The sequence below is a fragment of the Perca fluviatilis genome, chromosome 2 (assembly GCF_010015445.1).
Source record: "Perca fluviatilis chromosome 2, GENO_Pfluv_1.0, whole genome shotgun sequence".
NCBI lineage: Eukaryota > Metazoa > Chordata > Actinopteri > Perciformes > Percidae > Perca > Perca fluviatilis.
This window is the reverse complement of record NC_053113.1, coordinates 40,058,779-40,085,629: the sequence shown is the minus strand read 5'-3', so window position 1 is coordinate 40,085,629 and position 26,851 is coordinate 40,058,779. Positions and strand designations below refer to the sequence as shown.

The 26,851-nt window shown below is 42.6% G+C and overlaps 1 protein-coding gene across 2 annotated transcripts; it reads right to left on the bottom strand.

Annotated features, from left to right (window-relative positions):
• Positions 1–1,333: 1,333 nt before the first annotated feature.
• urb1 (URB1 ribosome biogenesis homolog) lies at positions 1,334–26,851 on the bottom strand. Of its 2 annotated transcripts, none has more exons than XM_039783723.1 (39): positions 26,610–26,851; positions 26,263–26,402; positions 25,649–25,800; positions 24,569–24,698; positions 24,391–24,487; positions 24,212–24,297; positions 23,996–24,121; positions 23,777–23,907; positions 23,497–23,692; positions 22,954–23,091; positions 22,501–22,674; positions 21,929–22,061; positions 21,693–21,818; positions 21,448–21,560; positions 21,204–21,323; positions 20,204–20,320; positions 18,420–18,558; positions 18,171–18,329; positions 17,369–17,568; positions 17,066–17,284; positions 16,579–16,764; positions 15,600–16,437; positions 14,631–14,826; positions 14,369–14,555; positions 14,232–14,290; positions 13,273–13,460; positions 13,055–13,165; positions 12,910–12,973; positions 12,659–12,827; positions 10,730–10,832; positions 10,475–10,635; positions 10,278–10,389; positions 9,143–9,249; positions 6,566–6,709; positions 6,322–6,431; positions 5,780–5,986; positions 5,348–5,589; positions 2,463–3,041; positions 1,334–1,671 (listed from the first exon to the last, which is right to left on the bottom strand). In XM_039783723.1, exons 1-39 carry the CDS (start codon positions 26,731–26,733, stop codon positions 1,487–1,489), a joined length of 6,768 nt encoding a protein of 2,255 aa, XP_039639657.1. In that variant the 5' UTR covers positions 26,734–26,851; the 3' UTR covers positions 1,334–1,486. The 2 variants fall into 2 exon arrangements, with proteins under 2 accessions (XP_039639657.1, XP_039639666.1); XM_039783732.1 differs by having other exon boundaries at positions 21,693–21,815.

Genomic DNA, 26,851 nt, shown 5'->3' with positions numbered 1-26,851 from the left:
TGGGAATACTATTATGATTACCTTGATCCAGTAATTGTGGATGAGAGCAAGCTGAAATACAATAAATGTAAGTCTTTATGCATTATAGACATTTTTATGTTTTTCTTCGTTTCTTAATTAAAAAAACATATTGATCTTCCCTTTCAGACTCAATTGTTATAATACTTTGGATCACTATGGCTGCTTTTGTGGGATTGCTCTTTCTCATTTTGAATCTAATGTCTCGCAGTGGAAACTTGCCAAGGTAAGTGGGATGCATGAGTCATCTTTCAAAGTCTCACTACCTTGAATGTTGGTATGATTGAGTGGGTTTAGTAATTGATACATTTAAATATTAAAGTATTAAATTAGACAAAAGCTACAAAGCCCTATTTGAATTTTAAAATACTCCTCTCCTGTTGTTGCAGGACTCGCAGATCCAAAAAACGAGGTCACGACATTGAATCTGAATGAAAGCACTTTTAACTGATGTGAAGAAAAAGGTTAAAAATGAAGGTGATGGACACAATTCAAAATCCGAATGATAAAAATGCAATGAATGATGTCAGAGAAAAAGAATGTTTGGATTAGAGGTTTTGAGACTGTGTGTAAAAAGGCAATGATTCTGTTTTCTTTCCATTTCATTAAATACCTACAAAGTGCAAAGCTACCATTACCACTTTTCACAATAGTTATGGAACTTTTATCCAGTGATTTAACCTGCAGTGTGTGTACATGTTGCCCCTGCCCTAGATGTTAAAGGTGAACATTTCACTTTAGGAGTTTTTTTAACATTAATATGAGTTCCCCCAGCCTGCCTATGGTCCCCCAGTGGCTAGAAATGGTGATAGGTGTAAACCGAGCCCTGGGTATCCTGCTCTGCCTTTGAGAAAATGAAAGCTCAGATGGGCCGATCTGGAATCTTCTCCTTATGAGGTCATAAGGAGCAAGGTTACCTCCCCTTCAGATACAGTATTAGGGGACCACTAAGGTCTATATAAAAGAGACTTCAGATACAGTATTAGGGGACCACTAAGGTCTATATAAAAGAGACTTCAGATACAGTATTAGGGGACCACTAAGGTCTATATAAAAGAGACTTCAGATACAGTATTAGGGCACCACTAAGGTCTATATAAAAGCATCCAAAAAGCACCATGTCATGGGACCTTTAATAGTACAAGGAGAGCACAGTTATATTATTGTGCTTCATCAAGAAGGCAGCGTTACTGCATTTAATCCAATTTCTTAAATTTACACCTTTTGTTAATTTACCACACATTTTCACATACAACTACACACTTTTTAAATGAGGTGATGCAGGAACAATGTTAAAAGAACATTCACAAATTTGTAACAGATTTGTAAATAAAATTTTATTACAGAGGGTTTTACAAAATATCGTCACTCTTTTTTTACAAGAATGAAACAAAGCAGCAAAATGAAAGAATACAAGCTTTGTTGTACTAAGGTCTGTTTCAAAGAACGCAGTGTTCAGATGTCACATTCAACTTTTCATGATGGTATTACAGATGGCTCTGATGGCCGTTTGAGTCAGTGGTGCTTTGGATGCTTTCGGTCTCTTACACTTGGCCCTGGTCACCAGACTGACGTGAGACAGGAACAGGTCTGCTGATGTGGCGCCACTCCACAACTCATGGATGTACGACGACAACAGGAACAGCCCTGCTTCTGGAGAGGAGGATACAAAAAGGCTTCATTCAAATACTAATTCATACAATGAATTACAACTGAGTCATCTTCCTGAAGGATACTCCCACAGGAAGTCATTATCTGGCTTAAAATAAAAATGTGTCTACTCATGTTTTTTATCATTGAACTGATTGAATGTGTTTAAGCAAAGCAACTGATAGCATTGTTTTGTACGAGCACCACCTCCCTATTACTTGCTATTTGATTGCAACTATAATAAATGTTGCAAAACTTTAACAATTTTCATAGCCCACTGCTGAATTGGACAAAGTAAATGTATTTCTTTTATGTTATTTTAATAAAAGCAAAAAAAAAAAAATCTGCATCTGTATCAAAACACACACAGTGAGAGCGGTCATGGGACACACTTTCATTCAATAAGTTTAGTAGTTCAGCAAAAACGTTTTTTCTTGCGATGTAAGAAAACGATCCAGTTCCACATCAACAAATTTCACTTGTTAATTGGGGTATAGCCCAACTTTTCACAAAAGATTTTTTTAAGAAATGGGACCCTTAAATTATTTTATGTCTTAATATCATTTACCAATTCTACATATCCCAATTTGTTAAAAGTTTGGGCAGCCCTGCTCTGAAAGTCTCTAACTCCAGTGTTTCAATACAACAGAGATCTTTTAGTGGTGTGGATTGGAGACGCGAGTTTTTAAGTGAGGCCCAGTTTGTTTGCATTGTTACAGTATGGATATAGTATTGTTTGGTATGTACAGTAGCAGTCACAGATGGAGTCTGTGAATAAGGTGGTAGGCTCTTACCACGTATAGACGGATCATGGGTGGCTTCTGGCAGGCAGGCAGAGACGACCGCCTGATGCAGCTCTGGAAGGTGGCCTTGGCTCTCTAGAAAGCGTATCATAAGGTTGGTAAACAGCTGGAGGACTTCCACCCTGACTGAAATGCTGGAGTGACACTGAGCTTCAAAGGCCTGATGGTAGAGTCGAAGGATGTCCGCTTTCATGCCGGGATCGAGTAACACAGCTTTCACGATTTCCCCGTGTTTCATCACAGCCTTTTCGACCCAGTGCAAGAACTCTTTTGTTCTGTTTTCATCATACGAGTCCTCCACCAAGCACCTCAGGGACCACTTGGTGAGCAGGTGTGCAGCATCACGGGCCAACTGACCGGGATCCAGTTTGTCTCTTGGCTGAGCTGGCTGGGGTTCAGAGAGGGGAAGCACAGGCTCCCAGTGAACAAAGATACTGCGGAGGTAAAATGTACACTCTGTCAGGAGACTCTCTTCTTCTTTCGCAGTCTCAGCCTCTTCTGCCAGGTTCTCTTTTCGTGGACGGGCCTGGGAAAAGGAGCCTTTACCTCTGGCCTTGTCCTTCCCCATCCCTGAGGAGGAAGATGAACAAAACCATGTTTATGCCATTAAAGATACAAAGAATGATTTAGATACCGTGAAGCGGAACAAAGATCTAAATTCTCCACTGTTTGTAATAGAGAAAACGATGACCGAGTCCAGAATGTAATGTCATCACCAGAGACTATAAAAATAATGTCATCAGATGTAACAAATTGATTGAAGCCTCATGTCTATTAACTTCCCTCCAGAGAAGAGAGCACAGGGTCAGCAAAAGAGCATCCATCCTGGAGCACTTATTTACCAGAGCTGGTGTTTAAACAGAATTTAAACTAGGGATGCACCGAATCCAGGATTCGGACTAATATTGGGCTTTTTGAGAATTTTTTTCAACTGAACCGAACCGAACCGTACGGTTGCACTACGCGCGCTACGCTGGTCGACGTAACGTCGCCGCCGTTGATTACGGGAACGTTCAATGCAGTAGGCCGGGAGAAAGTCAGCAGAAAAAGTTGTTGTTTGGCAGTACTTTGCGTCAAAAGAAGGCCATTCAAGTCCAGCTACATGTTCAATTTGCAACGCCAATTTGTCTCGTGGTGGCGAGGACCCTAAACAATACACAACATCGCCACTGTTACAACATTTGGTATGAAACATCTGAAAGAATACGAGTTGTGCAGGAAGGAATCTACAGACAGCAGCCAAAATGCAGCAACTTCAGGTACAGCAAAGGAAGGACAGTCACTGCTAAAAACTGGTGTTAACCAGACAGTGCCTCTCCCGGGCTGTCAGCCGTTCTCTCTGCAAATAAGTCTCCCTACAGTGGGAGCGGAGCGACCGAACGGCCAGCTGCTGCTGCTCGTTAGCTAACGTTAGCTTTCTAATTTCAACATGCCCTCATCACACACTGGTTAGAGAAAATGTGCCAAACAAAACTGTCACTCATCTGGTGATAGCGATGTTCTTTCCTACGATGTGAAAAGAGCGTGTGAATTCAACATTGAGTTGTTACATGTAACTATTTTAGAGGCTGTGGAAGTTGTTTACTTCATTAATGTGTTTACTGTGTTAATGGACTGAGGATGGGAGGAGGATTCGGTATTCGACCGAACCCCAAAAATCTGGATTCGGTGCATCCCTAGTTTAAACACAATTAAATGCTAACCAAAACATGCTGTTTTGTTTGCCTACAAATCACTCAAATTAAAGAAAAAAAATATATAATGATATTAAATAGTTTTTTCTCCAGTATCTACAATCTTTAGTTAGCAGTAATGTAATGATCAAGGCTATGTAAAAGCCCTGTTTGACTTCTGAAACATGAATTATGAAATGATTAAACCTCAATTGCAAACACTGCTACAAGGTTATACAACATTATAGGTTTTCATGACAATTGGTAGTATATGTAACACCTATACTCTGCATATGTCTGTCATGTTCATGCTGGCGAGTTTCAACTTTACACACTGGCTGCGTGGCGTGTCCGTTTATATTTCGGCTCCCGTGTTAACAGGTTAGAGCTTACACACTGCCGGCGTGACACGCACGTCTCAGGAGCGGCTCGAGCCGCGCCGAAAACACGTGCCTGCTAGAAATAGAACCGAGGCCTATTTTTCACGCGACACGCAAGCGTGTTGGAAGCGTTTCCAGGCAAAATAGAATACGAAAAGATGTTTATATGTCATTTAGACATGAATACATATTAATAAATGACATGTTGATGTTTGAAAGTCTCTAGGTTTTGATATAAATGCAGATATATAAATGTCATTAAAAAAAATTTTAATCAATTTTCTAATATTGCACCTGTCAATACAGAACGAAATATTCTGTAGCCTATTTTGCCGTCAATACTGCCGACGTTGTCTTTGCTGTAATCAAATCAGTATATATTTATGTTTTACATGGTATTTGATTTTATCAATGGGAAACATTGAAAAACAAGGCTAGCAGCAGCAGCGCCACGTCAGACACGTTTCTGATGTGTAAAGACATCCACGCAGCCGCCACGCAACAGAAACACCACACTCACGCCATGCAGCCAGTGTGTAAGCAGCCTTATGATGGACATTTCTCTTTGCTGATGCTCTTTGTGTAATGAAGCAGATGTTATAATTTGGGAGTTCATTTGCTTCACTGTCTCCTGTTGCTCTGAAAACTCACACATCAAAAGGCTTCCTGCAAGACATCTTCTGACAGCATTCAATCTATCTCCCTTTCCATTAGGAGTTTAGAGTATTTTGTCCACCCACAGTAAGCTAACCATGACAACATTTGTAAAAACCTTTTCCAGGCGAGATAGGATTTGCTGAAGGACACACTTAATGCCACTCACCCAGCAATTCCTTTACTTTGTGCTTTTCAGACAAGGCTTGGATTTGGGTTAGAAGTGCCGTGTTGTGGGACAGGGAGGCCCAACAGAGAAGCAGGGTGAGGGCTTCGGCACAAGAGGGAGGATGTGGGTGGAGGGTTAGCCGGTCAGCCCGTTTGTTTACACCGAGAGCTGTCCCACGATGCGTCAGTACCGAGCAAAGAGTCTGCAGAAACAGGCGCAGCTGAGCGGCCTTCACACGCAACCTGACAGGAGGAGATCAAACAAACACTGACATCCTTGACCAAAAGACAGTGAACATCCATCATGGCATTTGTCATTTATATTTATTATTAAGTGCCTGAAGAGTGACTTGAAACTTACGTTGAATCACATTAACATTTTCACTGCGATTGCGTACCACTGTGAACGTATTTGGTAGTAATGGGGCTTTACCTGAGGCGTCTGCTGATGGTCAATGCCACACACAGGAATTCACCGATGAGGGGAACTGGGAGACACTTGACGGAGCTCTGAGCTTTCTCCGCTGTAGAGGAGGACGTCTTGGCTCCATCCTCCTGCTTCTCCTTCTGCCCAAGGTTAGTAAACCACAGCACATGGAGCAGATCTATGATGGCACTCAGCAGCTGCTGGTCTAGATTCCTAAAGAGGATAAGAAGTACCGACTTATGTAGAAAATACAAAACCGGCAGAAGAGATTATAGTAGTAATATAAATGATAATGTCAAAATAAAGCGCTTAAGACTTAAGACTGGACCTTACTCTCAAGACTTTTTTCTTAAAGATTATTTTTTGGCCATTTTTAGGCCTTTATTTATACAGGACAGCTGAAGACATGAAAGGGGAGAGAGAGGGGGAATGACAAGCAGCAAAGGGCCGCAGGTTGGAGTCAAACCCGGGCCTGCTGCGTCGAGGAGTAAACCTCTATATATGGGCGCCTGGTCTACCAACTGAACTATCCGGGCACCCAAGCATACCTTTTTTCAACCACCTGGGTTATCCAGGTTAGGAGTCCACAGCTCTTGGTGAGGTTATAAGCTGCTCTGGTCAAACGGGCAGCCTGGCACAACACCCTGATAATCTGTGCCTAGTGGAATAATACATGTGAAAGAAATGCACATCAGACATATCTCTTTTTTTTTTTTTATCCTTATGAAGTGGATCTCAGAGCATCTTGACTTTACTATAACGTGTTGCATCATTGGGATTCCCAGTGTGTACCTGGGCGTGTTCATCACACAGGGGGCTGCTGCCGAAGCCTAAAAGGGTGTGAAAGATGCCTTGTTGTTCACACAGCTCATAGCAGTGTCCATCACTTATCCCTTCCTCCAGCACACTCAAGATCCACTCACGTTCCATTTTATGCTGCAGGGGGAAAAAAACAAACAGTCAGTCATACTCTCAGCGCTGACACCCTGTTAGAAAAACTCTTCTTGTTTCTGTTAACATTAAACTGTTTGCATGATAGAAAGACAAAATACTGCTAACATTGTCACGAGATAAATCCTGGGAGCCACTTCCTGACCTTGTGGGAGACAACATTGACTCTACTTGCAAGTAAACGAACTTTGAGACAATTTCAGTGATTCTGTCCACTCCTTGATAAATAATAATTATCCATAACGTGGTCCTTCGAGCCGGAGCCCAACATCCTCCTTTATAGAAACAGATGCTATCAGTCTAAAAAAGGTATGAGCTGAGCAAAACAAACAGATGAAGGTTAAATGCTGTTGACACAAGAAGAGTTTATTTGGACAAATCATTTATTTTTGGCTCGACCGCACCAAGGCAAGGCCAACCCTATAAAAAGTCTGTCACTGACTGATTAATACACCACTGGTTTGAGTGAGTGGCGATGTTACACCATTGGCCGTTGCTCTTTAACAGTGTTGTCTTTGCCTCGGGATCAATCATCGGATCCGCTCCCTCAATAAATATGAGTTTGTTGTTGCTGCACAATCCTATATCTGTATAGTTTGAATAGCTCCGTGCGTAGTGTGAGCGTAGCGAGTGTGTGGTCGAGCGAGAGAGAGTGACAGTGGACAGCTGTTGGCGATCAGAGCTGAGGAAAATGAACAGTAAAGTTGTCATGTCGTAGTAAATGTACAATGTAGGTTTCAGTTTGACTATAAATAAATATAGACCCAAGTGAGGTAAACAAAGTCTTCCCTGAAACAGGAACATTTTCTAGCTATGTTTTCTGTAAAACCAACATTTGAGCCTGTGGGCATGTTTATAATTGTCATGCAATGCAACCCAGGTCTGGTCTGTTTAACAAAGTAAGTCCAACCATTGCCTGTCCACTCTGTGTTGAAAACTGAAATAGCACATTAACACTTTAGATGAGTGATCCAGTACGACACATTGTTTAAGTGCTCCTATTATGCTTTTTGGCTTTTCTCTATTGTGTTATATATTTTTCTGTGCATGTTATAGGTTTACAAAGTGAAAAAGCCCAAAGTCCCCCTCAAAGGGACTTACCATCTCCAACAGAAAACACTGTTCCCAAACTGCTCCAAACAGCTCTATTGTAGTCCAGCCTTTACTTCAGAGACAAACATGGTCACTTTGTAACACATGTTATAATGCTCGCCTAGCTGCTAGCGTGGCACGCCCTCATACTCTGCTTCTGACTGGCTAGTAGTCCTTATCTAGGTACTGTCAGGGCACGCCCTCATACTCTGCTTCTGACTGGCTAGTAGTCCTTATCTAGGTACTGTCAGGGCACGCCCTCATACTCTGCTTCTGACTGGCTAGTAGTCCTTATCTAGGTACTGTCAGGGCACGCCCTCATACTCTGCTTCTGACTGGCTAGTAGTCCTTATCTAGGTACTGTCAGGGCACGCCCTCATACTCTGCTTCTGACTGGCTAGTAGTCCTTATCTAGGTACTGTCAGGGCACGCCCTCATACTCTGCTTCTGGCTGGCTAGCACACGTGTCAAACGCAAGGCCCGCAGGCCAAATCCGGCCCCTCGCCCGTTTTGATCCGGCCCGCTTATCAATTTAGGTTCACAATAAAGGTTGGCCTGCCTACTTGTGTACCAAACCAAAAAGGTGGAAAACTGTATTTACGCGACTCTGGAATTCCCCCAGAAGCAGAGAGTTTTCATACTGCGGCTGTGAAACAGGTTGCTGTGAGTCAGCTGTGTGGTAGCCTACTTTTAAAAATGTAATCAGAATGATTGTTTTGCTTGATTTCTGCTGACTTTTTGAAGACTTTATGTTGAACAAATGTAAGTGAAAATATATGGGACATGCAATCATACAGTCAAAATATATTTTACTTTTTTTAAATTAAATAAAAACATGTCAATAAACATTAAATGCCTGGCCCTAGATGTGATTTTCATTTTCCAGTGTGGCCCTGAGTGATATTGAGTTTGACACCCCTGAGCTAGCAGTACTTACTGCGCATGTGCGACTCCCAACAAAGATGGAACAGAAGTGAGATGCCTCACTCTGTTGCTAAAACAGAGAGCTCAACACACAGGGTGAAAAGAGGAGCTGCAGCAATGTGCAGTACAACAAAGATATGGTGTTTTTTGATAATTAAACCACATAAACCTATTCTGATATAACATATAGCATAACATGAGCACTTAACCATTTCATATGACATCCTACTTCAGTGAATCTATCCCTGTAACAATGAGGCCACAATTTAGCCCACTGACCATCCACCGTCCAGCCATTTAATTCCCACCTAGTCTTGTTTCAGGGTAGAATTCACTAGTCGTGTTTAATGACTTGCAGTATAAGACGACAAAAACAATGTTTTCAGCAGCATAATACTTTACCTCCAAGTCAAAGCCATAGAATAGCCTGAAGAATTCAGGGACTCTCCGGAAGTCCAAACTCTGATGGGACAGCAGAAACCTGTTTAACACCATATACATGTGGTCCTCTGGGAAATCAGGAAAAACAAGGAAAAGGGTCAATGATCCTGAGGGAAAAAGAAGTTATACAGCAGGCAATAGTAAAGTATATACTGTTTATAGAAATGCAACAAATCAAAGCATTCAAAAAGATAAAAAACTCTATTTTGTAATAATGCAGAGTTCCTTGTCAGTTCAGTAAAAGTCTTAAACACGTCCTAAACAAATACCACTATGGTAGTGATGTCCAAATGAAGCTTCATGTGATGGTTCGGAGTAATTTCACCCTAGGGTCCTTTGCACTATGACCTCGAGCCAAATAACCCCCCAGAAGCTTTTTTCACCTGGATCAAACATTGGGAGAGTTAGCGTTATCAGCTGAATAGCTTAGCGCAGGGGCTAATGGATCCATGTTTGTATCTCATAAGTTACCCCACTAATAATGCCCGAAATGATACCAAACTTCTACACTAGTACAAATAGGTTATGTACTCATAAAACGATGGATTGTAAAGTTTGTAAGTACACCAGAAGTGTATGTAAATAACACTTGCCTGTTGGCTTCTGCTCTCTGCTGCAGTAATATTTTATTGTAATTATGTATGGTTTGCAAAAATGGGAACTGCTGCGTCCGTGTAGATGAGAGAAGCAAAGTGTATGCACGTTGTGCACAAGCTACATTATGGCCAAGCATGCACCCCTAAAATAGCATCTGAATAACACGCCACTGACTTTAGACTAGCGCCACTGACTTTAGACCAGGTTTTTCCTGGTCTGTGGCGGAATTGTTTTCTGAAACTGCAAAATAGCACCAGGGAACTTTTGCGCCTCAACACGCCTCCTCTTTTTGCTGAACCGCCCCGGGGAGCGCTAATACATTCCCTAATTTACCGACGTGCGTCTGTGGAGGGAAAAGTCCGCTGTGCGTCGGGTGCAAAATAGGAAAGACACATGCGTCGGTGCACAAAGGCAATTGGGCTGAGTGCAAGATAGGGCCCTATGGGTCAAATCACTCTGGTCAGGGACTAACTTCATGCAAGTGTTCAGGGTTACACACCAGGTTTGAGCATCTGCTGAGCCACTTTGGCGATGTAAGTGGTCAAGAGGAATGGAAGTTTTTGATTCGGCTGTCGAATTCCATTCTTCACTGTGTCCATCAAGTACAGCAACTGTTTGATAAAAAAACAGGCTCGTCAGTGTTTCTGGAGGTGATTTCCACACATATACTCACACACCACCTTCATCCTACTTTACCTGTCTCTTCTCTCTGAACCGGGCACCCTCCAGGTGTTGGTAGAAGCAGCTCAGCACGTGGTATGCTGCCGCTCTCACTTTTGGGTCGTAGCTACTCAGAGCCATTACAGTTAGTCCAAGGGCATGGCTGGATACAAACCTGAGGCAGTCAATCACACACTCTGTCACATAGAAAAAGGAGAAAATAGAACAGTTATAAAGCAATGATAACCTTAACGATTAGGAGCAATTTCAACAGCAATGAACTATACGGACCTGGCTGCAGTATGGTGCTGAACAGAGGCAAAAGAAAACGAGGATCATACAAATTCCCGAGGTCCTCTAATGCCTTGTTCCAGTACATCAGCTCCTTATCGCCCTATAAGAAAGACATATTTAGATATTAAAAGGTTCATCCAAGTCACAACAACTCAAATAATATGTTTTTCTCACTTATCCCTTTTTCTTTATCTGCTAAAGTTTTTATATATCCATCTCTGAGATTCCTGCAGCCACCCTATCACCATGACGTAGGGCAGCACGATACGAGGAAAAGACGCAACATTGTTGAATATTGCAATAACGATATTAATGCGATGTATAAACAGACATCAAAATGCTTAAATTAAATAAAGTGTGTTTGAATTAAAAAAAATTATAGGAAATTATTTCCAACATTGAACAAATTGAAGATAGAACTGAACACAAAAGCCACCATAAAAAAAGAATGATAACTACATTTTAAAGAGCAGTTTTCTACGGATACTCTCTTTCAACTAACTAAAAGAATCCCTGAGTGTCTTCTGTGATGTTTTTATTGCAATAGAGGTGGACAGAACTTCATTTGCGATGCTCAAAGCATTGAAAAATTACATATGAAACAATTTTCTTTCTGTATGGCTTCACTTCACTAGAGGTATTTGAGAAAATATATTGTTTTGTGATTTGGGTGAACTGACCCTTTAAGGGTAACTTCCTATTGAGAATGAGGACATACGTCACGGTAGCTTGCGGTCACGTGACGATTTGGGAGGGTGTCTGAGCCCGTCCACCATTTTGGGCTCCTACGCTATCAGTTACCAGGGGCAACAGTGTCAAAGCGACACAGAGACGGAGCAGGGAAGACAGCTCGAGGAATTATCATCACAGCGTTTAAACGGAGAAATAACGAGAAAATTAAGAAGAAGTGGAGAAGAAGTCAGCAAAAGAAAAGGGCCCTTACAAGGTGAAACTGATAGGAACAACAATCTCTGAAACTGGCCCAGTATTAATCAGTTACCGTCCACTAAAAGTTCTGTTTTTGCCGCTGACAGGCTCAGATTATTATTTTAAGTATCTGACAACATTATGGAAAGGATCCCTACAGAGATAGAGCTTTTAGTTAAAGAGTAAGATCCTTTTAGTTTAACATGAAACAGCCCCGAAATCTCCATCACCAAACCCACCAGACTCCATGTAAATAATCAGGACTTTTATCATCAGAAAACACACTTCATTAAAAGTGGACAGAAAAAAAAATAAAACTTCAAAAAAGCTGTCTCGGTTCATCTTTCCACTGTTCAAACAATCACCACTCTGGTTTGGTTGAAATAAACCCTTAATTCACCCATTTACATTTGGAGATATGCCGGCTCTATACACGCTAAAAGTCCTGATTATTTACATGGAGTCTGGTGGGTTTGCTGATGGTGAATTCGGGGCGGTTTCATGTTAGACAAAAAGGATCTTACTCTTTAACTAAAAGCTCTGTCTCTGTGGGGATGACTTCCAGTCAGTGTGGTGTCTCTGTGCTGGACCAGAGAAAGGTCAAATAGTGGCATGTGACAACCAGAACTGTACCGTTCAGTGGTATCACTTCCATTGTGTGGGGCTTGTGGAGCCACCCAAGAAATCCGACGTCTCCTTGTCACATCGGAGACATGCTCTCCTTCATGCTTTTTCCATGTAGGGAAACGACAAAAACTGACACATGGTTCCTACGGTTTACACGCTTTTTTTTTTACACAGCAGTGTTTTCCAGGCATTCTAAAATAGTGCGGAATTGCAACAACCTCCTCTGCTACCAACACAAACAATGAACGCGTGCTGGCGGGTATCCTCCCAAAATGGTGGAAGGGGGCGGGGCACTGTGTTGTGAAGACGTCTCCTCATTCTCAATAAAAACGCTGTATTGGAAAGTAGATATGAGGATGATGAAGTATCGACCTGCAGGATGATTCTGCGTTGCTGGGGAAAGTGTGCGATCGTGTGGAGCATCCGGTCAGTTTTCAGCAGCGCCAACAGGTCGTCTGAGCTGGCTTGCTTCCACAGGGAAGCTCCGAGGCTTTTCCTGGTCTTGTGGTGCTCCACAGCTGCTGGCCCCCACACGAAGGATCTGCAGTTGAAAAACACATATTCAGCGTTTGAACAGAACAAGTGCACTTGTTGCATGTACACCGTACAAATATGTAACTTACTGAAATTTCCGTAGACTGACGTCGTTTCTTTCATATTCCTGAAGGAGCAGTAACAGTTTCTGATCTGCAAACCAAAACAAGGTGTTAGAGGAAAGAAGGACAACTAAACACACAAACACAAAAATACTCAGATTTCCTGTTTTACCTGAAGTACTCAGTGTGACTCCATATGCTCCCAGGAGTACAACAAAGTGACTGCTGTTACAGATTGTTGGGCATTTCTTCACCAAACAGAGAAGTAGGGACACTAATGCTTCTGAAATGACAACAAAATAAGGGGATTTTTGTTCAATAATAAAATGTATAAGGTTTCAGGTTTGTGGTTTTAATATTTTTCTCCATTCTATTCTGCTTCATTCATACCTTTAGCCTGACAGCTGCTAGGCTCTTCGTCAGAGTCCAACATGGTGGGCAGGAACAGAGAATGGTTGCTGGTCATCATGTGGAGGGTGGATAAAGGAATCAGATCCTTCTGGACCTCACTGCTACTGTACATCACTTCCAACAGTTTGCTCAGTGTGTTCAGAAAGTGGTGATCTCTGTAGCGATATCTACAGTGGAAGTATATCTTTTAGGTAACTGATTCAAGAGAAATAATCTGACGAGACACTTTTGAACACACATCTAGCAGAATGGATTGAGACTAGGGCTGTCAATCGATTCAAATATTTAATCGCGATTAATCGCATGATTGAACATAGTTAAAGCAACACCAAAGATTCTTTGGTTCCCTTAAAATAATGTTTCCAAAATCGTTTCAGTGGTTCATCAACTCGTAACAGGGTAAACGGCACTTCTGCATTCTCTTTGCGGCCCTCTATCAGCTATAACCGCACTACGCAAGTTTGCCAGATCGGGTAGCGGATGCTTTGGTGTTGCTTTAATTCGTGATTAATCGCACATTTCTTATCTGTTCTACAAGTACTTTAAACTGGATATTTTTAAAGTTTTTAAATCTCAGTGGGTATTTTAAGACTTGACGTACTCTGGTGGTAACTCAGTTCACATTGACAGTTCATGCAAATAGCTTTAGTCTTGTCCAGAGAACCATCTGGAAGGGCTTTGAAACTCAACTTGCCATTCAAAAGACCCTTTTTCTTTATCTAGTTCTGCTCAAGGAAGTTTGTTGCTGCTAGCCATCCACAATGCTACTGCTGCATCGCCTCCTGATTTCCCAAAATACGGAGCGGCCCAAGGTTTAAATCACAGAACGGGCGTCGTTAATCGCACGCCAAACCAATTAGTGGCATTAAAAAGGGATTTGCGTTGAATCTTTACTATCGCGTTCATTTTGACAGCCCTGATTTAGACAAATATCTTACTTCAGTCCAGTCTTGATAAAAGTGTTCCATTCAGATGCAGGAATGTCTTCAGCTGATTTCTGTGTGAAGACGATAGATTAGGAAATGCATTTAATAAAAATATAAAATGTACAGTATGTGAAGGACAATAAACCCACTAGGAGTCCTTGCAGCCTTTCCAGGATGCCGTGCTCCTGCTCCGACAGGGAAGTAGTCTGATGTTTAGAGTGACTGTAGGCGGCTGTGAGACACTTGAAGGCTGCAGCAGTGACAGACTTCCTCCAGGTTTCTTGTTCGTCTGGGCAATCAGCCAGTTTCTCAGTGATAACATCTACTAGTTGCCACCTGAAAAAGAAAACGACTTTTAGCTAATACCTCGTGACACTGATAATTTGCTTACAGTAAGAGTTAAAACAATACCTTTCAAAGCTGTCCACTTTTTGAAGAGCATGGGGCAGATTGCTGATCAAGTCCCTGGTGTCCTTGATGTTTGCAGAGAGCTTGATCAGACTGGCTAGTGTTTCAGCATGTTGGGCCTCGGTCAGGTTTCCCAGAACACATTGGGACAATTTGGCGAGCAGTGCTTGCTTCAAGGCCTTTACAACCTCTTTTTGCACTATAAAACACAGCAGTTGAGCATATGTAAATTAATATACAAGAGGAACTTAAAGGAACACGCCAACTTATTGGAAATTTAGCTTATTCACCGTAACCCCCGGAGTTAGACAAGTCGATACATACCCTTCTCATCTCCGTGCGTGCTGTAAAGCTGTCTGACGGCTCCAGCGGCAGCAGCCCATCACAGAACAGGCAGGTGAATGGTTCCAGTAATCCTACTGCTCCGAATAAGTGACAAAATAACGCCAACATGTTCCTATTTACATGTTGTGATTTGTAGAAGTCACGCGTGTACAAAAACAACGTAACATGAGACACAGCCATCTTCTAACCGTAAACAAACCGGAACTATATTCTCAGGCGGAAGAATATAGTACTTGGTCGGAGTGATATGCTCGCAGCAAGCCTGTCTGAGAATATAGTTCCCGGTTTGTTTTCCGGATAAAAGACGGCTGTGTCTCATTACGTTATTTTTACACGCTGTGACTCAATATTACAACATGTAAACAGGACTATGTTAGCGTTATTTGTCACTATCTAATTGGAGCAGTAGGCTAGTTGGAACCAGTTACCTGCAGGATCTGTGCTGGGCTAAGCTAATGCTGGAGCCGTCGAATAGTATAGACGCACGGAATGAGAAGATATGTATCAACTTTTGGGATTCAGTGAAATAAGGTAAATTCAATAAGTCGGCCGTGTTCACTAAGACTGAACCGAGTGACCCTGGTTCTGTATGCTTTAAGACAATAGAGAACTTCTTTTAGTACAAACCATGTTTGGGCCTGGCGGGATCCTCTCTAGTTGCCACCTGTAGGTAGGTGTTTATTAGTGGAAGGAACGTTTCTGTCTGGTCTGAGAGCTTCTCCATGTTTGCTGGCTCTAGGCACCACGTCTCAAAGCAGAGGCGGTGTGTGGAGCAGTTGCGCAGCAGCAGGGAGCTGATGGCCAGAGAGTCTGGGAGAGGACACTGGAGACAGTGCAGCAGCACGTCTGTGTGGATGAGTTTGGCACTGCCTGACTCAGTAGACAGAGTCTGCAGCAGGAAGGCCTCCAGCGCCGGGCTGGAGCAGGACAGCAGCAGGGTGCTCAGGCCGCGGAGGTGTGCCTGAGATAGGAAGATGCCGTGGTCCTGGGAAGGCTTAGCGTTAGATTCTGTGAGGATCTGCAGCGCTGCACGACCATAGACACTGAGCTGGGCTTGTGTGCCCTCACTGCTGGGGGAGATCAGGCTCTCCTGGGGGAGCAGCAGCAACTTGGAAACCACCTCGCGGAGACTGCAGGGGTCCATGTGGCCGTGCAGAGACAGGAGGGCCTGGAAGGGTCTGGACTGTTTCTTGGCTGCCTGGGAGCCCTGCTCCGTCAGTTCCTTGAGCACAGCTTTCTCTATAGCCCCCATGTAGCTACAAACAAGCTCCAGGTGACCGAGGTCACAGAGAGTGGGGGCGCTAGTCTTCAGCAAGGCCAGAATGTCATCATTTAGCTGGGCACACAGGTGCTTTAGCCTGACAGGGTTCAGAGTGTGAGGAGGCAAAGCGGCCAGTTCCAGAGCCAGAAACCACTGCTCCAAACACGGATGCTTGAAGATGGAGCCAAGGGCGGAAACAAGGATCTAAACACAGAGGGTGACATATTAGAATCACTAATTCTAAAAGCAGTCAAATTAAACTTGGTGACATTGGCCATAGTTTTAAAAAATTAAATAATTTCCAGTCGAATAAAAGTCAGTGTAAAAGCTGCATTTTTCCCCAACCTGCTCTTTATTAGCTTCTGCTGGGGGCGACTGGTTGGTTTCCAGGAAGAGGTCTGATCCTTCTTGGGAGTTCTCTGCTGCTGGCTTAGAGTTTGTAGTCTCCTGAAAGCCTTGTAGCTTGGTCACCAAATCCAGTAGTATGCCCATTAAGGTCTTCAGAGGGGCAGTCCCTATGTCTTTGGAGAACTGCGCAGAAGGATAGGACATGTTGTGTGAACATTTTTGGTAACACTTTACTTGAAAGTATCTACATAAGAGTGACATGACACTGTCATGATACATGACACATGAACCCTAACCCTAACCATAACTTGTCATGACACTTACTAAAAGAAGCGTTACGTCATAAACGTTTATGACTTGTTTATAATGTTTATGACACGTTCATGACAGTGTCATGTCACTCTTATGTAGATACCTTCAAGTAAAGTGTAACCACATTCTTTTACTTGGTAATTTACTGAAATCGCTTGTTTTGTGCTCTTACCGTGCCAAGGTTTTCCACTGTGGATCTAATGTAGAGTAAGATCTGCTTGATCGCTACTGGAAAATCAGCCAGCAACATGGAAGCTAGACTTCCTTCCACACTCTTCCTGAAGGTGTCCTCAAGCAAAGTGTTCGGCCCTCGGCTATACACACCTTTCATCAGTGCAGTGAATGAATTGGGGGTTGACGATCCATCTGAGTGGCATTCAGAGGACTTGAACTGAGGAAAAAAAGAAAACCGTTATTTTCTACATCAAAACAATCTTTCAGTTAAACAAATCTCGGGGTTCCATCAAAAACTGACCAGTTCCTCCCGACACTGCTGTGGTAGCCATTTGGAGTAATACTGATGGAGGTGTATGATGGAGGGATGAGGAGAAGCAGAGAGTCCTGCGGACACCAGCTCCTTATCGTACTGCAGCAGAGCCAGACAGAGGGGGAGCGGCTCTCTCTGACAGTGCAGCACATCTGAAAGCACCGCAGACAGGTACTCAAATACCACCCCTGAGAAAAGAGAAGACACATGGTTATCAGCATTACAACCGTCTATACAATTCGTTTAAAAATACTTATCAGGGAGGAGAAATCCCCTCTTGAAGCAAAAAGGACAAGCTGTGGTCCAGGGTAAAGTTGCACTTTTGATACAGCAAATTACAAAAGTGTCAAACTGCAATAGAAATGTTTTTAGGTTTTAAAAAAATGTCATGAAAATGTCAAATAAACAATTTGCAAGATTCATTCATAATCATTCATATGTTGTGAGCTGTAGGTTTTCTTTGAAGATTATTTTGAGCTTTGCCGCCTTTAATGGACAGGACAGCTAGGTGAGGGGAGACATGCAGGAAATCGTCACAGATCGGACTCGAACCCTGGACCTCTGCATCGAGGCATAAACCTCTAAACATATGTGCGCCTGCTCTGCCCACTGTTCCAACCCGGCCACAGTGAGCTGTATGTTTTCTTTAAAAAAGAAAACTTAATCATAAAGACAAAACAAAAAAAAGTTTTTAGGTGTGCATCAACTCTATAACAATTTCGCAGTCTGTGTATGGTTCCAGTCTCTTAAACATTCTACTGTTGTCTCAGTGGAGGCAGAAGGGCTTTACCCTTGTCTGCTGGCAGTTTGTTCCGGGCCTCCAGAGCAGCAGGTACCACCACGCTGAAGGGGAAGGTCTGGATAATCAGGTCTTCACTCAGAGATGGCCCGAGCTCCTCCATCTCGCCTTCATTACCCTCCATAATGACATCCAGCATGTCTAAGACATCTAGAAGACATTGTCAGAAAAAAAAAAAACAGTCACAGACATGCTTATGCCTGGAAGAAATTAACTTTGATTCCACCTTTAAATGCTCACCATCTATGTGTGAGACTGGGATACTGGCGGCGTCGCCCTCTTGGCTACTCAGGTTAGCTTGCAGATAAGCTGCCTCCTGGACCAGGCTGGCAACCTTATCTGTGTATGTGTAGGAATTGCACACCAGTTTCACCAACACCTAGAGTAAGAGACCAGGAGTTTATTACCAATTATAGATTATAGTTTTTCACGTGCTCGGCCATGACCGGCGACCGGCAGGTCAGTCTGACATATGCCGATTTCATGCCGGTCAACATTACAATTAACTGACAACAGAAGTTATACGAGTTACAGTTCTCAAGGACGCACACACGCGACCGCACAGTCTCCTTTTCCTTTCTCTCAACTTTTTCCGGCGTGTGTCGCGCGTACCCGCTCGCGGTGTGAAGCGCGTGTCGGTGCTTTTCTCGCACATGTAGGCAACCTCGTGAATTAACCTGCAACATGTCAGCTGTTTGGATATTCTTCAGCGTGTGTGCAGAAGATAACGCGTTTGCAATATCCAACACCTGCAAGGAAAAAGTAGGGCGTGGAGGGACGACACCAAAAACCCAAATCACATTTTTTTAGTTGGATATTGGATGTGAAAAGAAGGAAATGGGTCTAACATTGTTCTTTAGATGTGTGTGAATTTCCCACACCAGGAGTAATTCATATAGTTCTATTTTATAGTGATCCATTATCTGTTCAAAAAATGTCTATGTTCTGTGCAAAATGTTCTATTAAAGAAAAGATAGAAAATAAATATTTGTATGTGCTGTAAAGTGGTTAGAAAAAATGAAATCGGAAATCGGCTGGCCTAACTCAAAGAAAATCGGAATCGGCCTAGAAAGCTGTAATTGGTGCATCTCTAATTATAACTACTATATCAGGATTCACATCGTCCTATTTTAAAGGTCCCATGACATGGTGCTCTTTGGATGTTTTTCTATAGACTTAAGTGGTCCCCTAATACTGTATCTGAAGTCTCTTTTATATAGACCTTAGTGGTCCCCTAATACTGTATCTGAAGTCTCTTTTATATAGACCTTAGTGGTCCCCTAATACTGTATCTGAAGTCTCTTTCATATAGACCTTAGTGGTCCCCTAATACTGTATCTGAAGTCTCTTTCCCAAATTCAGCCTTGGTGCAGAATTACAGCCACTAGAGCCAGTCCCACAATGAGCTTTCCTTAGGATGTGCCATTTCTGTGTCTGTAGCTATTGAGGAGGAGAGAGGGGGGGGGGGCAAAGCAGAGAAAGGCGAGGTAACCTTGCTCCTTATGACCTCATAAGGGGAAGATTCCAGATCGGCCCATCTGAGCTTTCATTTTCTCAAAGACAGAGCAGGATATCCAGGGCTCGGTTTACACCTATCACCATTTCAAGCCAATTGGGGACCATAGGCAGGCTGGGGGAACTCATATTAATGTTAAAAAACCTCATAAAGTGAATTTTTCATGCCATAGGACCTTTAATAATAATAAACGTTATTTATATAGCACCTTTTATACAGAGAGTTTACAACAAGGGCTTTACAACAATGTGGAGAGACCACCAAACAAAACTCACATTAAAACAATAAAATCAATTAAAACAAGTGCAGACGATCAAATGAGCATCAAACAACAGAGGCAGCAAATATTAAGAACAGAAGAAAAATCTAAACAACACAAGCATGTTAATCATGATAATAAATTTAAATAAATAATACATTTATTAATACATTTTGTCTAACCAACAGTATAAGAGTAACAGACAGACATGTTGACGTTGAAACACAGAGGTTAGGTATATGGGCTCACCCTCTCCAAGAACTGGATGACAGTGTCTTGTTGGTGTGGTTCTACTCTGGCCAGCTGGTCGAGCCAGAGCTCAAGCTCGGTCCAGGTGTACTCAAACACCCCACTGTCCTTTAGCACCTGAATACAAAATCGTTATCATTATCAAAATCTGTGTTGCCCGTTCAAAAACTTTTTCATGAATATTTACCACCACCATCAATTCCAAGTATTCCTTTTGGCTTGAAATTTTACATTTGCGTTTGAACTGGGGTAGACGCTCCATATTCATGCGCCATCTTGAAATTGTTAGCCGGTAAGGGACATACAGGACATACTGCTCCGCCTTTGGCGTTTTCTCTGTCACATGATAAACTCACAGGTGCTGCTAATGCTGCTAATGGGTATCGTAGCGCCCCGGCAAGTTTGAAGAAGGAAACGTGGAGGACCACACTTATTCAAAATCCATTCTTCTTCGCCCAGAAAAAGAAAAAGGATATTGAAAAGAGCAAGAGACCGGTGTCATCATAAAAAAAGGGTGAACATTGGAGCTGCCTTCCAAAGATGGAAAGAGCTGATGAAGGAAAAGGGGATCGAAAGAGATGCCGAACGCTAGATGGGAGAAATTCCCACACATTGGACCTTTAACGAAAGAGAAATTTGCCTATGCTCTTACTTCATAACATGCACTTTTGCCACAGCAGCATTACGCTTGAGGCTCTTTCAAGTAATATGGACCAGCTACTTTTCTTTCTTTTAAATAATTTGATGGGCATTTTTAGGCCTTTATTGACAGGACAGCTTAAGACAGGAAAGGGAAGCAGGTCGGAACTGAACTCGCTGCTTTAAGGACTAAGTCTTTGTACATGGGGCACACGCTCAACCAGGCGAGCTACCCAGGCGCCCCACCAACTACTTTTCTTAACTGTGAGGAGTGAACTGTTCCCTGATGTAGCTGAAGAACTGCTAACATACGCTCTAGAAACGATGCCGTGCTCTCAGCTGAAAAAGAAACGGTCCATACTTTTAGAACCAGCATCCGTGTGGAGGTCTTCAGGTGGCTGCTGCTGCTGCTGACAAACATCTTGAGAAGGAGGTAAAGGACGGACTTCTCTCCAGATGACGATTCTGTATTTGCAACATCCTGGGAAGAAAACCGCCACGTGCAACACAAAACAACGTTGATTATAAAGCGACACCTTCTAAGCAACATCAGTGACAATGACAGGGTGAACAGTGAAATAAAACCAACAGTGTAACTTCGTCACCTGTATGCGGAACCAGGAGAACTTGCTTGCAGGGAGATCTAAGGCCAACTGCAGTATCTGATACTGCAAAACTGGGGGAACTTCTTCCCTCATGCCTTTCTCTGACACAATCCCTGGAGAGGTAAAAAAAAATTAAATAAATAAAACTACGTTGAGGATTTGGTGAAGAACCACCAGCATCACAACTTGAAATGTATAACTTGTATATGAACTCAATGATTTAAAAAAAAAAAAAAAGGCATCACCTTTTAGGAGCTTGCTGAAGTCAAATTTGCACTGGCTAACCAGATGTGGCACCGTTTTCTGGTAAAGACATATGACCTGAAGAATCAGAGTCTTCAGCAGGATTACCTCGGCTGTCTCAGCAACTGCTGAACACAAACAAAACGTAGTCAGTCAAATGTCTTAGCTGGCCGTCCCCTTTACTTTATGGGACTGGTTAGAATAAACAATATACTACGTGTAATGTAAATGTTATTACCAGGCCCTTCGTTTTTATTATCCGTCTGTTCCGCACTCCCTTCAGTTTTGGCCTTTTTTTCTTCACCATCCGTCTTTTCCTTCTTGCTGAGTGACTGCCACTTTGAAACTATGCTCGTTATATCGGGCAAAATCTGAAACGGAGCACCAAAAGTGGAGACCTGAGATGTTTAACGGTGCATCATTACTTCTTTGTGGGTATTAAAGGTGCTCTAAGCGACGTCATGCGTTTTTTAGGCTACAACCTTTTTTGTCACATACAGCAAACATCTCCTCGCTATCCGCTAGCTGCCTGTCCCCTGAACACACTGGAAAAAAACACGGTCTCCGTGGACAGCCCAGGCTGCACAAACGCCAACAAAAACAAACTGCACCAACCTGCACCACCAAACATTGTTCCAGCCAATAACCGACAAGAAGGATTTGGGGGTGGGGGGTTGGGGGGACGGGATGAGGTGGAGGGAGGGGCGAGCTAGCCTCCGTTTTGTTTGACAATACTTCGAACGTCAACAAGAAGTGACACCACCCAACACCGCTTAGAGCACCTTTAAGGCAGCACTTCCCTGAGCTTACCTTGCTGAGTGTCTCCCTGTACTGCTGCACCAAATCCCCCATCATGCCAACAGTGTATACGTCTGAGCTGAGCCACTCGGACTCATCCAAAAGGTACTCCATATTCCTATTGGCTCTTTTCAAGATGAAATTCATCAGGGACAGAGTTGTGAGCTGCACTGCTGTGTTGGCAAGCTGTCAGATACAATCAACCAATTTGTTATTTCTCATGCGAAAATCATATTAAAATGCAATTTCAGTGTAATGTCATCAGTCAGTTCCTTCAATTTATGCACTGAAAAACAGTAGTAATGATATTTATAAATATATAGATGTTATGATGAGGAAAATAGCTACAAGTAGAGATATTCTGACAACACATGACAAAGTAGCGTCGATTGTGTTGTACATTGTGTTCAGTGGTACCGCAGCTACAGCGCTGATTAATCCATTGTGTGAGGCTCATTCACTTACACTGAGGCCCTGAGTGAAGAAGGTCTTGTTACAGACAGGAGGAAGAGATATCACCATGATCATGGACAGCAGGCGAGGGAGAGGGATGGCCTCACGGGTTTGAAAGACTGTGGAAATCTCTGGCTGGGCTTCGTAGATCTGACATACGAAAGCAAAAAAAATAAAAAATGAATAGACAAGCTACATATGAGCCAACACTGAAGGAGCCTAGGGCGGTGCTCGATTGAAGAAATTCTTAGTCGACTAACACTCATTCAATTGTATCGACTAGATACAATTGTATCGACAGATCTGTAAATCTGAGTTTCTCTGCAAAGAGTCATGCAAAAGCACCACTTTAATTCTTGTGTTTACCAGAGATGTGCTCGTACGTTTCTTGGAAATAAGTCATTCAGCATGAAAAAAGCATAAAACATGACTAATCGACTAAAGAAATCTAAGTCCTAAGACTAAGACCAAAACGACCGATTAGTCGACTAATCCACTAAGAGGGAGCAGCCCTAAAGGAGCCTCATGAAAATCAAATCTACTAGCAGGAATTACCTTTTTAAGTAACTTGACATTGTCCTGCCAAGCACTTTTAAGGCGGGGGGTGTATGAATACTGAGTCTCCTGAAAGAATCGGGCCAGCACGTCAGGGCTAGCCTTCAGCACATTCACCACCAGATCGGTCACCAAGTCATCCTCTGTGGCCTGCTTCTGCCCCACCAGGAACTGAAGCAAGACAATGTTGCCAGCTCTGGGGGGAAAAAATAAAGTCCTATGATCAGCATGAGGAGTTTCCAGAGGAGTAGAAGGTAGACTTGACACACGGATTACTTACCTGCCAGCTGTGCCAAAGCTGGCATCGTGGAAGCTGATACCATGCTTACGAGAGCAACACAGATCAAGAAGGAAACCGTGAACAAGTTCCCGGATGACAGATATCCCAGCGTGCTCAGAGTCCTCTAACATCTTAAAGAAAAGAGACAACCCCACGGGTTAAAAAGCACATTGGGATAACAGAGCCTTTGCTTAAAAAGTATAAAAGCAAATAACTCACTCGGTCATCATTGGTGGTTGCATCCACAATCCCATTCCACTTGTACAGAGATGCTATGGTGGCCAGTACAGCAGGTGTGAAAAAACGCACTTTCTGTGTTTTACTTATGGCCTTGTTAAGTACAACCTGCAGCGAGACAAAATCAAACAAATAGAATTATCAAATCCATAAATTGATTGATTTTTAAATGGAAAGTGCAAACTGCGGAACACTTACTCTAGTCTTCAGCGTGGACAAAATCAGGTTGACTATGGACATCCTGTCCTCCTTCAGACCTGTACTCAGGATCTCTGGCAGGAGCTCTGACACACCAATATGTACATGACATCAAAACAACCTGATATAAGAGTAAATGTGTGTTGTGTAAATGTGAATGCATGTCTAATTGTTATTACCTTTGATTTCTAATATCTGTCCAACTGTAGCATTATCTCCAGACACCAAAAAGGACAGCACAAACTGGATAAAAGCCATGCGGACGTCAGGTCTCCCCTGGAGAATTCACAGAGGAGAACGTAAGCATACATATCTGCAGAACCCAACAAACATGCTGAAAACTGGCAGGGCACACACCCTCTTATCCTTTCTCTTTGCCAGTCCAGAAAGAGCTTTATTGACGTGAATGTGACTAAGGATCTCTCTGGCAGCGTCTGGACCCTGAGACACCAAGGCGGACAGGAGACTGAGGCACTGACGGACAAACCTGTGCACAACAGAACACACAACATGAGGGCCATGGGCAGAGTGCACATTTTAAACTGTGCTTAGGACTGACATTTGAAATGTTGGTTCTGAGGGGGTGACTACGCAAGACAACAAGCGTGATCGGTTTGCATAGAGTAAAGGCAATGAGTCTGTGTTACCTTATTTGACAGAAATCTATACATATGCCTGTTATTTCGGACAATTTGACAAAAATCACTGTCTATTATGCTTGAGTAAATGAAACCCCAATTAACAAAACTACTAAAATAACGGTTACACTTTACTTGAAGGTATCTACATAAGAGTGACATGACACTGTCATGAACGTGTCATAAACATTATAAACAAGTCATAAACGTTCATGACATGACGCTTCTTTTACTAAGTGTCATTCGGTTTTTGTCATGACAAGTTAGGGTTAGAGTTAGGGTTCATGACAGTGTCATGTCACTCTTATGTAGATACCTTCAAGTAAAGTGTTACCAAAACAATATGAATATTTAAATACTAGTGGGAAAATCATCGGGAGAGTCCAACAGCCTGACTCTGACCGGTAAAACTGAGATTAGCGATGTGACTGTGCAATTACTGTAAATACATTTTACTATTTAATTTTACTATTTAATATTTACTCTTTAATTATTTTTATTATTGTGTGTTAACGTGTGCCCTCTACTTTCCTTTTATCCCTTGCTGCTGCAACAGTGTGAATTTCCTCATTTGTGGGATTAATAAAGGATTTGGAATCTTGAATCTATTCAAGTTAATGTACTGCTTGTTCAACTGTTTGGTAAACTGCTATTAAGGATTTGAATTCTATTTTTTTTTCTTAGTTCTTATCATATTGGCACTGATCATTTTCCTTTTGGTTCTGGCTAAAACCTCTTTGGGGTGCGCTAAAAATTCCTCTATGCAGGAAAAACCCCTGTGAGGTCATTACATACCAACCTGTGATTTTCTGAAGTGAAAGATCCCTGCAGAAGTGGCATGTAGCTGGAAACAGTCTTTTTCACAATGGCATTGCCAACCATGTTGAAGTGGGACAGGTCACTGGCTGTCCTTAGAAGAATCATCTCCAAGCTCTCAAAAATCGGCACCAACTGGACAGAGGCAGCATTTGATTAGCGCTTTACATGTCCAAAAAACAGGGAACCTACCTAACCATTTAGTCCCCTCTAGGGCTGGGCAATATATCGTTGTTATATCGATATCGCGATACGAGACTAGATATCGTCTTAGATTTTGGATATCGTAATATCATAATATGGTAAGTGTTGTCTTTTCCTGGTTTTAAAAGCTTCATTACAGTAAAGTGATGTCATTTTCTGAACTTACCAGACTGTTGTAGCTGTTCTATTACTTTACCTTTAGTCATTAAATCCTTTCTGGAGATTATTTTTCAAAAATCTCACTGTGTAAATAACATTTTGTTAAAGCACCAATAGTCAACCATACAATATCGTCGCAATATCGACATCTAGGTATTTGGTCGAGAATATCGTGATATTTGATTCTCTCCATATCGCCCAGCTCTAGTCCCATCCTCTGAGATAAGTACTTACCTCACTCTCTACATGCTTTTCTCTCTCTAGCAATTTGAATATTTCCGCACACTCCATGGAGATTTTAATATAACCTTCAACCACATCATACAGGTCAGAGCATGGCAGCTTCTTGGCGGTTGATATGAATGTCTCCAGCCCTGCAGGCGATATAAAGTCAGCGTTAGCCTAGCCGAAGCATAACAGAGGAGAGCCCTGCAGACACTAGCAGGTAAGATGGTGCTCCAACTGACCGCACAAAGGGGATGGACGGACAGGTGATTGGATGGGGAAATCATTAATATGACTTAGTATCACTTGTACGAGATGCTGTGTGTAACAAACTGGAACGTTGCATATACACTCACCCTTCATGGCTGTGGTGGGTTCCTTTAGCATGGCTTTAAATACAGTCCCATTGAACTCCGGAACTTCTTTTTTTACCGGAGTGTTTGACTCCGCCGAGTCCTCGCTGTGGCGCTTTTTACCCATTTCTAAAGCATAAAAACAGATATTAGTTTTACTGCGCTGCCATAAAACGTCTCTCACAGTTAGACCGACCCACGTTGTGCTGTTGTAAACAGAAAGCTGTCCAACGAAAGTGTCATCC

Excerpts from the sequence above, each read along its gene's own strand:
- urb1 (XM_039783723.1), bottom strand. The coding sequence starts at position 26,733 with ATGGGTAAAAAGCGCCACAGCGAGGACTCGGCGGAGTCAAACACTCCG. Across the intron at positions 10,833-12,658 it reads AACGCAGAATCATCCTGCAG|GGCGATAAGGAGCTGATGTA; the intron begins GTCGATACTTCA and ends TCTTTCTTATAG. Across the intron at positions 6,432-6,565 it reads TGTGTGATGAACACGCCCAG|GCACAGATTATCAGGGTGTT; the intron begins GTACACACTGGG and ends TTATTCCACTAG.